At 38.1% G+C, this 15,659-nt stretch overlaps 1 protein-coding gene across 3 annotated transcripts in view; it reads left to right on the top strand.

The window, feature by feature from the left end:
* The window catches only part of FOCAD (focadhesin), a 284,287-nt gene that overhangs the window by 193,097 nt on the left and 75,531 nt on the right, over nucleotides 1-15,659 (top strand). For all 3 annotated transcript variants that reach the window (XM_065878458.1, XM_065878460.1, XM_065878459.1), the window contains 2 exons: nucleotides 6,819-6,911; nucleotides 13,029-13,117. In XM_065878458.1, coding sequence (XP_065734530.1) covers nucleotides 6,819-6,911; nucleotides 13,029-13,117 — 182 coding nt within the window. The remainder of the gene's footprint in view (nucleotides 1-6,818; nucleotides 6,912-13,028; nucleotides 13,118-15,659) is intronic.

The raw sequence follows: 15,659 nt of genomic DNA, 5'->3' as shown, positions 1-15,659 counted from the left end.
CTTATGAAAAACATGGAGTATGTTAACATTCATGCAATATGAAACAATTAGATGAAAATTTTGAATAATAATTGTGAGAAGTGGTATCTGTGCTTATTACACATTCCCCTTAGAAAACACTGTGAAAAGTATTGTTTGCTGTATTTTAGAAACTCCATAATTACCATGTGATGTGAGTTGTTATGGTAACAGGGTTTTCCCCCTTCCTATTAAATAACAGAGTAAATGGTTGCTTGAGATGTGACTGAATTGTCAGCTTTCAAGCTAATGTTATCCTCATGGGAAGGGGGAGTGGGGGGAGAGGGGAAGAGAGAGATAGACTAAGCTGGAGAGAGAATGAGGGGGGGACGGAAGGAGGGTGGAAGGAGAAAGAGAGTTTTAAATGTCCAGAAAGCATCTACAAAGTGATGAGTGTCATTTTACTTTAAAAATGTGTCCTCTATAAGCCCTCCCTTCTTGTCTTCCAGTCACTATTTGTCAGGGGACAGGAATAGTAGAAAATTTATACTGTGCAAACAAGATTACTATTGACAGACAACTGAAGCCTATGATTTCTTATTTATAAACAGTGGGACATTGAGTGGCTTTGGGGGTCTCTAACACTAAGTACAAATGGTTTTTCTTCTGGGAATGTGGGAGGAGTCTGTGTATGTCACAGACCAAATGTAGTGGTGTGTCTGGGTAGCAACTGAAGTTAAATACTTTTATTCTTTTGATAATAATATATACATCTGGTTAACATGAATATGCCTTACTTTGTGAGATTGAGGTTTTAAAATCAATAACAAACACTTTACCTGTTGATTTTTATGTGCTGCTCTACCTTATCCCATTCTAGTTTTACAGTCAAACAGCCTCACCAAAGCTTGTCTTACTTGATTTAAATTATCTATTGAAGTGCTGTTAAAATGGGTATTTTCTTATAAAGGAATAATTGTATTTGTTAAGATCACTCAAGAGGTAGAAAACATTACCAAATTTCTGGGGAATATATTCTGAACAGTAAATTATCTAATTAGGTAGCCATGTAGTTCCTTCAAGAAAAACATGCATCAATGAGGAAACAACATCTCCTTTTTCATTCTGTCTTTTGACATTCCTGCTACATTTATGAATTGTGTTTCTAAGCAGGATATTTCTGTTGAACGAGTATTTCACATATATGTCATTAGAACTTGTATGATACAAATTAAAAAGTTTTGTTAGGAAATTTCAAAATACAAAGTTTATAATACCCGCTTTAAAATATCGCCTTGTCAGTCACTGTGTTTTTAATCTGGAATGAAACATTTCCCAGCCAGAACATTTTGGATATGTTCTGTAAAATTTCAAATAACTGTATTCTCAACAACTTGTGTTTGTGTTTAGCCGTGCCTACTAAAAATGTTTTCTAACATTGTGTTTTTACACATCATAACTTTCTGTGATTTCTTGATTACTTGTTTATGACAGTGTGGTTTTCACATGACAAGATTTTGCCTTAAAGCAAACACTGTACGTTTAATTGGTTAAACTCAGCAGGTATTTAAGTGAACACTTAAGTGCGAGATACTGTTGTGGTTTTCATGGGAGGGATTCCGGGATGAATAGGATATGATTTCTGCCCTTGGGATTGTATGAGATTAAGGTCCATGAACAAATAGTCTAAGATGGAATCTGTTGAGTATAATGGGAGAGGCATATAGTGTATTTCCAAGCATAGGGATGGGAGAAATTATTTCAGAAAGTAGAGGTGAGAGGAAGACTGGGCATTAAAAGCAACAGAAGCAGTCAGTGAATGCAAAGGTCTTGTAGAATATAGGACAGGCTTGGGAATTGGTTTATAACCCAAATCAACCAGAATACAGGTTAAATGAAAAAGAGGAGCAGAAAATCAAGTGGGGAAATTGGATGAGGATCTTAACCAGCAGGGCAGCAGAGTTCTCACATAACAACAAATTCTTTCTTTTTTTTTTTCTTTTTTTTGCCGCTATGAGTGGCATGTGGGATCTTAGTTCTCTGACCAGGGATCGAACCTGCCAGGGAGGTCCCTACAATAAATTATTTCTTAATTTGATTCTAAGATACTTTGGACACAGCACAGAAGAATTTGGACTTTATTCTTTAATGAACCATCAAAGGTTTTTGAAAAGAAGTTCTGAGTTAATGTAATAGTAGCAACACCATTCAGGATGTATTAGAAGGAGGAAAGATTTTAGGCTGTTAAGAGATCAGTTAGGTGGCCTCAGTAATCAAGGCAGGAATTAGGACTCCCCCAGTGAGGAAGTAGGGACAAACATAGTAAACATTTTAGAGGTAGAGATGACAGTTGAGTTGGGGGCAAGGGAGAAGTCCAGGATAAATCAGAAATTTCAAACCTGGTGATTGTAATATTGATGGGGTAATATTGATAGGAAAAGGAAAAATAAGAGAAAGAGTGGATTTTGAATGATGATGACAAAGAAGGATACAGAGGGTATTAGATGGTGGGAGGTGAATGTTTGAGAAGTGTATGTTCTAAAAGTAGCCATTTTCAAACTATGTATTTTAAATTTTATTTTACTGAGTTATATGCGTACAGTAGGTTTCTCCCCTTTTAGTGTATAGTTCTATGAATTTTGAGACATGAACACATTTGTCTAATCAGTACCACAGTTGCGATGAGAATAGTTCTATCACCCGAAAATCCCCCCATGCTCCTTTGTAGTCAGCTCCTCCCCTGCTCCCCCATCTCCTGACAACCACTGATCTCTTTTATGTCCCTCTAGTTAAAACTGTGTTTTAAAAAGTACTAGGGACCACCACAAAGTAGACTCAGATGATCAAGAGGGCTGAACGCCAAGCCCTCAGCCTTCACCCTTACTTCATTTACACAAATTTTGCTTCTCTGTTTTATATATTGGCATTTTACTTAATATTTGGGGTGGGCTGGAAAAATTACACAGCTAAATACTCGAAAACTTTTATTCTACAGTGTTACTGCTACCACTCGAGCCACCATTGTCTCTTACCTGGATTTTTGCTGGAGCCTCTGAGTAGATTTCTCTGCTTTGACCTTTGCCCGCTACAGTCTGTTCTCAACAGAGCAGTCAGCATGATCCTTTTACGATGTAGATTAGATTGTGTCATTTTTCTCAAAACCTTATAATGGCTCCCCCTTTAGTAAGAGTAAAGGCAAGTCCTGAGAAGTGACCTAGGAGGCCCTGCTTTCTCCTGTTAATTCTCCAGCCTTCTCTTTTTACACTCTCCTCTTTGCTTACTCTATCTGTGCTAGTTACCCTGGCCTCCCTTCTGTTCCTAAAACAGGTCAGCCATGTGCTCACTTTAGGGATCTTTGCCTTACCTTGTGGGTTTTTTTTTAATTGAGGTAAAATTCACATAACATCAAACTAACCATTTTAAAGCTTAAAGTGTACAATCTACAATCCAGTGCTATTTAGTACATTCCCAGTGTGCAACCTTCACCTCTGTCTAGTTCTGAAACATTTTCATCACCCTTAGATGAGACCGTGTATGCATTAAACATTCCCTCCCACTTCTTCCTCTCCCTACCTCCTCCCCACCCCTGGAAACCACTAATTTGCTTTCTCTCTCTATGGATTTACCTATTCTGGACATTTAATATAAATGGAATCATATAACCTGTGACCTTTCGTGTCTGGCTTCTTTGACTTTCACGTAGTGTTTTCAAGGTGCATCCACATTGTAGCATGCATTAGTACTTCATTCCTTTTTATGGGCAAATAATATTCCATTGTGGATTTATCATATTTTGTTTTTCCATTTATTCATTCATGAACATTTGGGTTATTTCTGCCTGGCGACTACTGTGAAAGTGCTGCTTGAGCATTCATGTACAGTATTTGTTTAAATATGTCATTTCACTTCTGTTTGGTATATACCTAGGAGTGGAATTGCTAGGTCATTTGGTAATTCTATGTTTAACTTTTTGAGGAACAACCAAACTGTTTTCCACAGCAGCTGAACCATTTTACGTTCCCACCAGTTCTTCATCTTCAAGTTTTCACTCAGGCTTCATCTTCTCAACGAGATACCCTGACCACCCTATTTAGTCCTGTGACCTGCTCCTGTCCCCACTCTTGCCTTATTATCCTTCTTTTCCCCCTTTACCCTACTTGCGTATTTCCCTAATGTAGTCTCTCTTTTAGGCATGTGCAGTAATGTTTCGTTATACTTAGTACTACCTCTTAGACATAGAAACTCTTACTCTTTCCTAAGTCATAGAAGCTGCTCACCTTAGCAGTCCATTAGACACCTGTTATTCACTGCAAGGGTATACATAGTTAGCCTTAGAAAAACTGTATTTCATGTGTTAATTAAAACTCGGTGCACAGTGGTTGAGAACCCTGCTTTATCATCTGTTGAATAACAGGGTTGGAACTTCATGATTGGAATTAGTTTGTTGCTTGGGCTTCCTTCAAAGCCATCTCGCCAGTATAGCAAATTATACATGATTTTCATACTTCAGTAATGCAAATTATATTTTTCAGCCTAGCAACATTAACCTCTATGGGGTGACTGAACACATCCTAAAATGTGTTTTTGTTAAACATGGTCAAGGAAGTCTTTTCTGCCTGTAACACAACTGGAGAGTAAGGACGTGACTATGTTTAAGCTGTTTCTCTAAGTCTCTCTTCTGTAAGGGAAAGAGCGAGAAAGTGCATTTTTAAAGAGATTTAGTCACAGCTAACTCCACAGAACACTAAGACTAGGTGTAATCTCATAAAACCTGGGGAGTTCGGGCAGGTGTCTAGGCTCAAGCATGACTGCTTCCCTGCACCCACCTTCAGATGTGGTCTGAACAGCAGCAAGAGGGTTAGATTTAACCTTCGGTTTATAGCCTCCTTGTAAGTAGGTTTCCTGGCATGACAGTCTTTGTTCTTAGAAGCTCAGCATTTGATTTGCTCATGTTCCTTTACATTTTTTCATATTACTTTCTTTTTTTAACTCAAGTTTAAGAAGCCAATTGAGATCACTGTCTTTCCAAGAACATCTTATTGCCAATTTGCTGAGACTGTGGATATTCTCAGTTGTGCAATGATGTCCATGGATTATGTAGCAGCAAAATTTTAAAATATTTTGAGGTTCTGAAGTAAGAGATAAAAGTTTTGGTTGTGGTGTTTGTATCCTTTCTGTGAAATCCAGGTCTCAAAATGGAACTTAAAGATAATTAATGTATTTTTTGAAAAGGGTAGGAAAAAGCTAAAGGGAAGTCCCCACATTTTGGAAACAGAGCAAGGTCAAGGACTAATTAATGCCGCCACAGCTTCCTGGATAACAAGAGAAGAAGCAGGAATTGGTAGGCCCCTTCCTTCAAGGAGTTTTGTTAACATGTTGACAAGGCTTCCCCTACCCTACTCAATAGAGTGAGTACTTGATCAGAAAAGCAAGAAATCTGACTTTATAATTTTTTTTTAGGTTCATTTCGTGATCTGCCGTTCCCTCTCTGCCTGTTCAAGGCTGGTTTTGCAGCTTTTCCCTTTTTCTCAATTCCAGGAATAAGTTTCACTTTGTATTTATAGTTGTCATAGTTGTGAAAGGGGCACATGTTGGAATGGCAAAAGATCTTATCTTTTTCGTACAGTTTGAGTATCTAATTTTTAAAAAAGAAGCAGTGGGATGAGGAGTGCTAGATTGCAGACAGACTGATCTCTTTGTTCCCATAGGTGCTTCATAATTTTGCCTTATAATCTATTTGTGTACATTTCTGACTCTCCCTGCACATTTCTGAACTCTGTGCAGTTACTGATCGATTTATAATCCTCACATCCTTCCAGAGTCCCTTGCGTATAGTAGGCCCACACTAAGATTGGGATTAAAGAAAATACCAGAAGCCATGGGAACCAACTGTGTTCAGAGAGGCTGTTCTCTTCCCCATCACAAAGCACTTGAGAAAATTAATTCCTATAATACAGTAAAATCTCTTTAAACACTGTAGTTATCATGATTCTGGGGTAATTATGTAGAAATTTGTCCTTTTTGTGTTGTTGTTTTTTGTCTGTAAGACACAGACTAAAGTTTCTGTTGTTTGAGTTTAGATGAGATGAGTTACAGGAAACATGAAATGTGATGCACTGTGACTATTTTTTCTTGAGTGATCTTTCTTTAACAGAAGCAGACCTGGGAAGATTTGTCGCAAGATAGCAGTATAGTAATAGGTAGAAACAGAAATGACTATGAAAACCAGATGTTTTGTCTGGGCCTGTCTTCAGAAACACGATTTCAGTGTTGGCATATATCATTTTTCTCTTGTTTACCCACACTGATTAAAGGGCATTTATCTAGTGGTGTGCTCAATTGCTGTGTGCGGGACTCATTTGCATGCTCTTAACATCCTGGTTTCTACACAACATGATATTTCTGATGGCAATTTAAGTTTATTACTTCAGAAATTGTCATATTGGAAGTCCAAGATGTGAGCGATATTTATTTTTATTTAAAATTACTAGGGGGATTTTGTTAGACAATACCTAGTTTCCTGACATTGGCAAGAGGCTTTACAGAGTTTCCCCCTGATTTTCGAGGACATATTTGTATTACACATACATCTTAACTTGTTATTATTGTAGGATTTTATTTGCTTTAATTTAGAAAATTCCAGGCTTACTGTATTTTGTCTTTACAGGACTCTAAGCTCCTCTCCTCTGAAAATATCCGAAAGATCTTATTTGTGGTTCTGATCCTAGACTGATTTGGTTTGTTTTAGAATCCAGACCATAGAAAATGAAGGGAAAGAGAGAATTGATGATACAGTTTTCATTTTATTCTGTTTTAATACTGTGCAGCCTAACTTATGTCCTGGTACATTTTTCCCACAGGTTCACATCCAGCTTTCCGAGTGGCACCGTGCAATTTTTCTCCCACAGGCCTGGCTCGCATATATGACTCGTGCTTATCATGCCATTTTACAGGTAATGAAACCACCGGGTGACTTGCTCTAGGGCGTGTCTCTTAAGGTTTACTACAAATACGTATTTAGTGTAAGAGCACTTAGAAAAATAGCACTATCAAAAAGGCAACGGTTATTTTTGCTCATAAAAGAATGTGAGGCATGCATATATAACTGCACTTAAATTTTAAGTGTGATGCCCGCCCCCCGCCAGATGTGTGTTCCATCCAGAGCTGCCTCTTGAGAGCTCCTCTCCGATGTCCCGCTGCTCTGTGAACGCCTCTCATTGTCCCAGATATCCGTGGTGGCTGTCCCACAGCACCTCAATTTGAGTGTGTCCCAAACTGAGCTCATCGTTTCATCCTGTACCTGCGCCCTCTCGAGCTGGACTTGCTTTTACATCTCCAGCTTCGTGTCTTAACTCTTCCCCTGAATTTTCGGCCTTGCTCAATTTCTTTGTTTTCCCAAACTCAGCATGTCTTCCCTACCTCTTGGCTTTTACCTACACTGTTCCTTCTGTTGCAGGCACTGCCGTTCCCTCTCTGCCTATTCAAGGCTGGTTTTGCAGCTTTTCCCTTTTTCTCAATTCCAGGAATAAGTTTCACTTTGTATTTATAGTTGTCATAGTCGTGAAAGGGGCACATGTTGGAATGGCAAATTTCTACTTGTTTTTTTTACATGGTTTTATCTGTGTGCCTTCCCTCTCTGTGTGCCTCCTTAGAACCCATGCTTCCCTTTTCAAAGCCCTTATCACCCTAGTTATATGTCTGGGGCCTCCCTCCAGTTGGCTCTGTTCCTTAAAGCCAGAAGCTGTGTTTTCCTCTCTGTTGCGTGTCTAGAACCTGACATGTGTCTAAAACATAGTTAGTGCTCACTAAATAAATGAATTACGCTCAATTTGACTTCTTTTATTCCAGTAATATTATAAGTTATAGCTTGTGAGTTTTTAAAATTCGAAATAATTTTTAATCAGTTTGGGAATATATGAACATTTAATTGCATAAGGAAAAAACTACTAACTCAATCCTTTTTCCTAGCTTAAAATTCTCTGTTAAGGATGATAGAAAAAATCTAAATTACTTAAGTAATTTATGGCCCCAAATAAGATTTTCATGAAGGCTTAGGAAATGAGGTGTTATGGTTAAAGGTAACAGCTGTCCTAAAGGATAGAGGTGGGGCTGGAGGAATGACTAAGCATCTCAGCATTGATGTTCTCAAATTAAAACCTTGCTACAACATATTCGTTCTAGAATTTATCTTCAGAGATTCTGGTTCACTGGAACTGAATAGGAGATCCGGAATCTCCATGTTTACCAAGCTGCCAGGTGCTTTTAATTCAGTCTATCAACCCTTCTCTGAACAACAGTGTTTTAGATGGTTCCCCAAACTAAACTGGAATCTGCATTTTAAAGACATTCCCTTGGAACCATTGTACCCTTTTGCTTGGCCTACACACTTTTTTATCCTCAGCAGCATCTGGCCACTTTGTTTTGAGTAGATGCATAAGTGAATGAATGAATTACCCCTACACACCCTTAACCAATTATAGTTTTTATTCAAGAAGAGTGAGATTGCTTATCAGAGTATGCACTTTTTCGCACACTCATTTTTCCCTTTGTAAGTTTGCAGTGTTTTCCTTCACCAGACATTTATGGAACTTACTTTACTGGCCAGGTCCTGTGCCGGGTGTGTGGGATAGAAAGAGGAATAAAGCACTCCTTCCTCTCAGTGAGCTCCCAGTCCAGTGCAGGAGACTAACGTGTCCACTAGCAATGCCAGTACAAATCTTTGATGCTTTAATAGAGGATGTACTCCAGTATAGGCACCTGGAGCTGGCAAGAACAACTCCTCCTGCAGCATGTACTGAGAATTTTATTTAGCTCTTAGCATAAAGAAGGCGAAATTGAGTAGGATTATGGTATAACATGCAGATGACAAGCAACTTATTAAAAAAAAAAGCCCTCGGTGGTTTCTTTTTTATAACAAGAGCTACCATTTATTAAATAACTAGTGTCTGTCCAACGTTTCATGTATAGTATTTCAGTTCATCTTTACAGGAGCTCTTTGAAGTGGATGTTGGTAGCCTCATGTAGAATGGGATTATAGATGGGGAAGCAGGGTTAGCTAGGGAAGCAAAGCAAACTGCACAAAATCTAACAGTCAGTAAATGAGAGAACTGGAACTTAACCTGGATTTGTCTGATTCCAGAGCCTCAGCCTTGGCCACTGCATCATGCATTTTCCCTAACACCGTCATTAGTTGTTATAAATAATGCAAATTGGTTTAATATTTTAGAGGACAGATCAATTTATGAAAAGCCAGCTGAGTATTTTTAGTAACACAGGTCAATTATTCTGCTTTTCTACTGTTGTAGGTGATAGTGTGTATCTTTATTTATTTATCACTTAAAATCTCTTTCCTTTGGGTTTCTAATAAGCCTAGTTCCATTGAGAATTGGGGATTAAGAGGTGAAACTCAAAGTAGGGACTATAATAAAATTTTCAGTATTATTTGAAAAGTACAGCAGTGCTTTCTAGGCTATCACTATTATTTGAAAGTATGCTGATGCATTTTAACTGTTCAACAAGTCTTTTAAAATGAGCCCACACACTTAAACAGAATTTGTGGGATCTTAGAAGAATTAGAGGAACTGCCAAACTCCTCATCTATATCAAGAATTTCCATCCTGGAGGATAACTCTTTGTTCAGTACAGGAGGTATAGTTACTTCCATCTGGTGTTAGACATATTTCGTAGCATTAGACTAGAGAATCATTTAGAGGAGCCATGTTTTATTCAATAAGCCTGGGAGATACGCTAAAAGGTGCATTCTACATTATTTCCCAGAGGTTGACTATAATGTGAATGTTTGCAATTTGAACGCTTCTAGTGGTTTTTGCTTAGGCGTCAGCTTCCAGCCTTATCTAATTTTTCCACAAGAACGTCGGATTTTGAATTGTAAGCATATCAAAGTGGTTGACATGGGGAGGTAATTGGATTTCTTCCCATGAAGTTGAAAAATGCAGATACGAGTTGATAGACAGTTCCAAGTCCATTTTGGTAAAGTGCCCTGTACAGGTCGGCTTTACCTTGCTGCCCTTGTGGGATGCTGAGGAGGTTAAGGTCTCCAGCCTTTGGTTAAAGGGCCCTTAGGGACTCTGAATATGACCTCCGACAGGACAGAGGAGTTAAAACAGGTAGACTGCAGATACTTGTTTCCTGAGTTGGTCAGCTGGCTGCACGATAATCTGAAATCAAAACTGGTCAGGAATTGTGATCCCTAGCAGATTACTCTTTGACCATTTGTAAAGGTTGTTTGTTTGTTTGTCTTTAATGTGCAGGTTTAGAGTTAGGTAAAATTTGCTCACTGTAACCAGCAAGCTTGTGGTTACCTAGGCTGAAGATTTTTTTTTACAAAGGAAGAAGAATAGATAAATTAATAATTGGTATCTACAGGCAATCCAAAAAACTCAGTTCAGGACTTCCCTGGTGGCACAGTGGTTAGGAATCCGCCCGCCAATGCAGGGGACACGGTTTGAGCCCTGGCCCGGGAAGATCCCGTATGCCGCGGGGCAACTAAGCCCGTGTGCCACAACTACTCAGCCTGCTCTCTAGAGCCTGTGAGCACAATTACTGAAGCCTGCATGCCTAGAGCCCTTGCTCTGCAGCAAGAGAAGCCACTGCAATGAGAAGCCCACTCACTGCAACAAAGAGTAGCCCCTGCTCGCCACAACTAGAGAAAGCCTGTGCGCAGCAACGAAGACCCAACACAGCCAAAGATAAATAAATAAATAACTATTTAAAAAAAAAATCTCATTCCAACCTTTTCACTCCCAGTGAGTGTCCCCACCCTACCCCCTTTCTTAACCACAGCTGTTAACCAGAAGCAGAGGTAACTGAGTTAAATGCCATTGGATCTCTGTTATCAGTAGGTGAAGAATTGGATGCAAAGTAGATCTGAATAAATAGCCTAACAGGGACTGGGTAGAAGGAATTAGAGACCTTTCAGAAGAGGAGATTGAGAAGAACCGGGACTCTGAGAAAGAAAAAATGAGAAATTTACTTAGTCACTATAGAATAGTTGTACTGGTTTATGGCTACAGGAGAGATCAGAAAAGTAGGCCTTCTGAAGAGGCTGCACATATACTGGCCTTTTTGTGTTTTGCTTATTTCTGAACAGATTTTTAACCTTTTAATTTCTTATTTGTCTTTTTTTTGGAAAGCATTATGGAAAGTAAATGTTTTAGGAGGAAAGAGGTATGATTTAAGAAGCATAACAAACAGAGAAGGCAATAAACATGATTTTCTATTTTGCCTACCCTCTTGGGAGGCTGCTATCAATATTAAATATTAATATCAGTATCTTGCCAGTTTGATCACCTCTGATACCTTGCTCCAAGAGACAGAGGGAGAATGAAAGGGTCAGGATTCTATCATTGGAAACACGGAGATGGGGATGAACATGATTGAAGTAAATAGAAACTATGAAGGATGTGAACAGAATGCCCATCAGATCTCAGAGTGCCTGAACTGGTGAGCCCCAGGGCACTGTGTGCTGGAGGTTGTGCAAAATACAGGGACTCCTTAGATGGATAAAACCATCCTTATACTCTTCAGTGAGCTTACAGGCTAGCAACTGAGAGTATATGAGAGAAATACAAGGGCATGCAACTTTATAGTCTGGATATTACATTTTGGGGAACCTTTTACTCTTTGAGAGTGTACAGATTAAAAATATGAATTATTTCAAGAAGGATTTAGATATATTCGTGAGAGAATAGATTATAAGAAGATAATAAGGAGAGTTTGTTTTTGACAGCAAACCTGGTAATGGTAGCAGTTATTTGGTACCAGTCACTGCACTAAATAGACACTTTTCCACATTATTTTATGTGATGCTCTAATACCATGAGTTAGGTGTTTGCTATAGTTTACAAATGGAAATTGAAGCTTAGAGAGGTGAAGTAACTTGCCCAAACTTACACAGCAAGTAAGTGGAAATGACATTAGGTCAGGACATCCTGATTCCAGAGCCCACATCCTTAACCTAAAGCTATATTGCTTCCCTCTCTAGAATATATAGAGAGTTTAATTTTTCTTCTGTAGAGCACACCTTAGATCTCTAAAATCAATTAGAAAAAGGCAACCAATAGAAAAATGGACAGAATAGGAAACCCAAATAGTCATTAAACATCTGGAAAGATGCTCAATCTCAGTAAACAGTAAAATGAAAATTAAAACCATAATGGGCCCCATTTTACACCTCCCCAAATGGTAAAAATTTAAAAGCCTGGTAATTTCAAATGCTGGTGAGGATGTGAAGCAGCCATAACTCTTATTTACCGCTAGTGAGAATGTGAGCCGCACGACCACTTCTGAAAATGGTTTGGTATTACTCAGTAATGCAATATGCAATCTGAGTTCTTGTTCAGTTCAGGGTATATCAATAAACCAGAATTTCAATTACATTTAAATAATGTAATTGGTGATGGAGTAGAGGGGAAAGCATCTGGTCAAAATAATCCTGAGTATAAAAAAATAGAACAGATAATAAATATTTGAAGGCATTGCCCTTAAAGGGATGATGATATTAGCTATATTTTTATTGCATGGTACAGGTTGAGAATTATATCTATAAGTTTAGTCAAGAAATAGAAATGTAATGTGCATCTGTTTGAGAATAACTTTTGTTATACATTACCTAAATCTTAAGTGTTATATACTTCCTACTCATTTCTACCATTCTGTTAGAATACTGGTACCCAGACCCCAATCTTGGTATCATGTCAGTTGATATTGTCAGCTGCCGACACAGGCAGATTTTTACAATATAGGGGATTTGTTGATTGGGACCTATGGACTTCAAATCTGCTTTTAATAGATATCCCCAAATGAAGTGCTCTGCGCTAAATTTGCCAAACATACAACTTCTCCGGGATATACTTATTTGGTGAATGTGGAAATCCCTGAACAGTGATATGATTCTCTCTCCTCACACATCCTCTGTCAAAATCTGATATCTTATCAGGAACACCTAAGGCCAATTGGGAAAGGATTGTTACCTAAGTGTTTTCCAAAGAAATTTTAAGATAATTTTGGCCATAGAGTTTGCATGCTGATTGATGCTGTGCTTTTTGCAGGGGAGGATAGGAGAGCTGGAGTTGCAGTTAAAACATGGAAAAGAAGGACCGGAGGAGGTGCAATACAAAAAAAGCACAGCCTGGCTCTGGTAAGGGGATGGCTTTCTGTGCTCATTATTTGTTATGGGAAATGAACTGTGAGGGAGAAGGTGACCACTTTAAAGGCTTTAATGTTGGAATTTTAACCTCTGTATGAGCCTGAAGGGCAAAGGGCTGAAGATGTGATAGGTGTATTTTCTATTTCCTCCCCAGATCAAAGGAGGAGCACTTTATTCATGGTTTTTAAATATTTTTATTGTTTTCTAAAGCAGTGTGGAAATGGTTTGTTTTTCCCTTTTTCCCTATAATTGATTGTTTTATATGCTTTTGAATGAAAATTGCGTTTTTCCCACTCATTTAGTCAAGGAATACCCTTCCACTCCCCTGCTCCTCCCTCTCCAAGACATCTTCATTATTAGGAGCAATTTTACCATGTCAAGGCTTTAATTTCTTTGGCAGATGTCCCCCAGTGAATTCCCACTATATTATCTAGAAATGTGTAAGTGCTGGCACATTAAAAGCAATTTAAATTGTTACATGGGTTGTGATGAATACCTTGTCAGATTAATGTTGCGGCAGCCTAAATCTAAGTAAAGTGCCCAGAATCTAAATAGCTTTTCCTGTAGCCACAGGTTTCTTTAATATAAAAATCTGTTCAAAGGTTACTTGGTTTTAGTTTTTTATTTACTAACAATTGGCATATGTAGAAAAGCAGAAGCTGTGTGTGTGTGCCCGTGCGCACACGTACACATGTACGGTTAACTAATTAGATTCTAAGTTACATTTCCTAGATTCATTTAAAAAATAGCAATGCAGTTTAAAACGTTATGACATTGGATTTAAGATTAGAGATTAAGAATTTGGATTTCGCTTCCTATTTTCCTTTACACATAGTTTTAATTTCATCTTCTGAAAATGATAATTTGGGGAGTGGTCTGTTAGCAATACTCTTCCAAATATACATGGTGACATATGGAATGGAGGATGTGAGAGAGAGATAGAAGTCAAGGATAACTCCAAGATTTTGACTGTGAATAACTAAAAGTATGGAGTTCCCATTTACTAAGATGGGGAAAACTATAGAAAAGCAGGTCTGTCTAGGGTAGAAATCAGGTTTGAGACTTGCTAAGCCTGAGATACCTAATTAGATCTGTACTTTGGAGATATCAAGTAGGTTGTTGACTATGAGTCTAGAGGTCAGGGGTAAGGTCAGGGCTGGTTATATAAATTTGGGAATCATCATCATATTGACTGCATTTAAAATCACAATGCTGGATGAGATCATCTGGGGAATGAGTAAAGATAGAGAAAAGGTCAGAGGAGTGAGCCCTGGAGCACTTCAACATTTAGAAATGGGGGACATGATGAGGGAGCCAGTAAAGCAGATGGAAGATTAGTGTTGTAGGAAGAAAACCAAGAGAGAATGGAATCGTAAAAGCCACCTTAAAAGCTGAAGGAAGAAAGTGTTTCAAGAAAGGAGCAACCGATTGTGTCAGATGCTGCTCTGAGACTACAAAAGATGGAGACTGAGAGCTGAGCATTAGATTGGGCCTCTTGAAAGTCACTGGTGACCATGAAGGAGCTGTTTTGTAGGAACAAAAGCCAAATTATAGAAGGGTCTAGAGAGTGGAAAGAGATAAACTGGAGTCATAAGTATAGGCTACTCTTCTAAATGAGTTCTGATGTGTGAGAAGCAGTGGAATGGGGCAGTAGCTGGAGGGCTTCTTTTTTTAAGATGGTAGATATTATAGTGTGTTCACAAGCTAAGGGGAGTAATACAAGTGGAGAAGGAAAAATTGGTGATGCAGCAGAGAGAAGGGAGAGTAGGTAAGAGGAGGGAACTAATGGAGGGTGTGGCTCTACCTAGAAGTACAGGCAAGTCATCATCTGTCAATATTTCACGTTGACCAGTAAAAGAATACACTGAATGCACTATACTCCATTTAGGAAGACCAAGATTGGACAATACGTTTTAGAGAAATTTACTGTCAAATGGTTTTATAAAGTACAAGTTTAAGGAGCAGTTTGCAACTATCTGAAAAACTTGGTTCTTAAGAATGACTCATTCTCAAAGAGTGCTGAATAGCTAAGAATTTATTATATTTCAAATGCAAATACAGTTATATTTGCAAAACTTTTATGATAGTTATAAAAACTTTGAATTTATGAAACTCAAAATGTACAGTGAACATGTTATGATATCATCTTTGGAATATAAATTTGGCAGTCAATGATTGTTTTTCACTTTATCTCAAGACTCTTATATGAAAAAAACTGTGAATATTTTAATTGAACATACCTTCCTTTAAATCCACAAATGTAAGTATTTTCTTTTAGTTCAATTTTATAACCAACATTTTTTTTTATTGAGGTATGATTGATGTATAACATTATATCAGTTTCACGTATACCATAGCAAACATTTTAAATTTTATTTTCCATACATACATAGTGAAAATTCTATTATCTACAATTTGAAAGCCGTAAATTGCTGTTTTGGTGAGCTCTTGTGCAGAAAAGAGAGAATGTTTTAGTCAGTTCAGGTTGCTATAACAAAAATACCATAGACCAGATGGCTTAAACAACAGAATT

This window comes from Phocoena phocoena, chromosome 6 (assembly GCF_963924675.1).
Source record: "Phocoena phocoena chromosome 6, mPhoPho1.1, whole genome shotgun sequence".
Lineage (NCBI taxonomy): Eukaryota > Metazoa > Chordata > Mammalia > Artiodactyla > Phocoenidae > Phocoena > Phocoena phocoena.
Note: the sequence above shows the minus strand (reverse complement) of the source record. Positions and strands in the feature narration are given on the sequence as shown.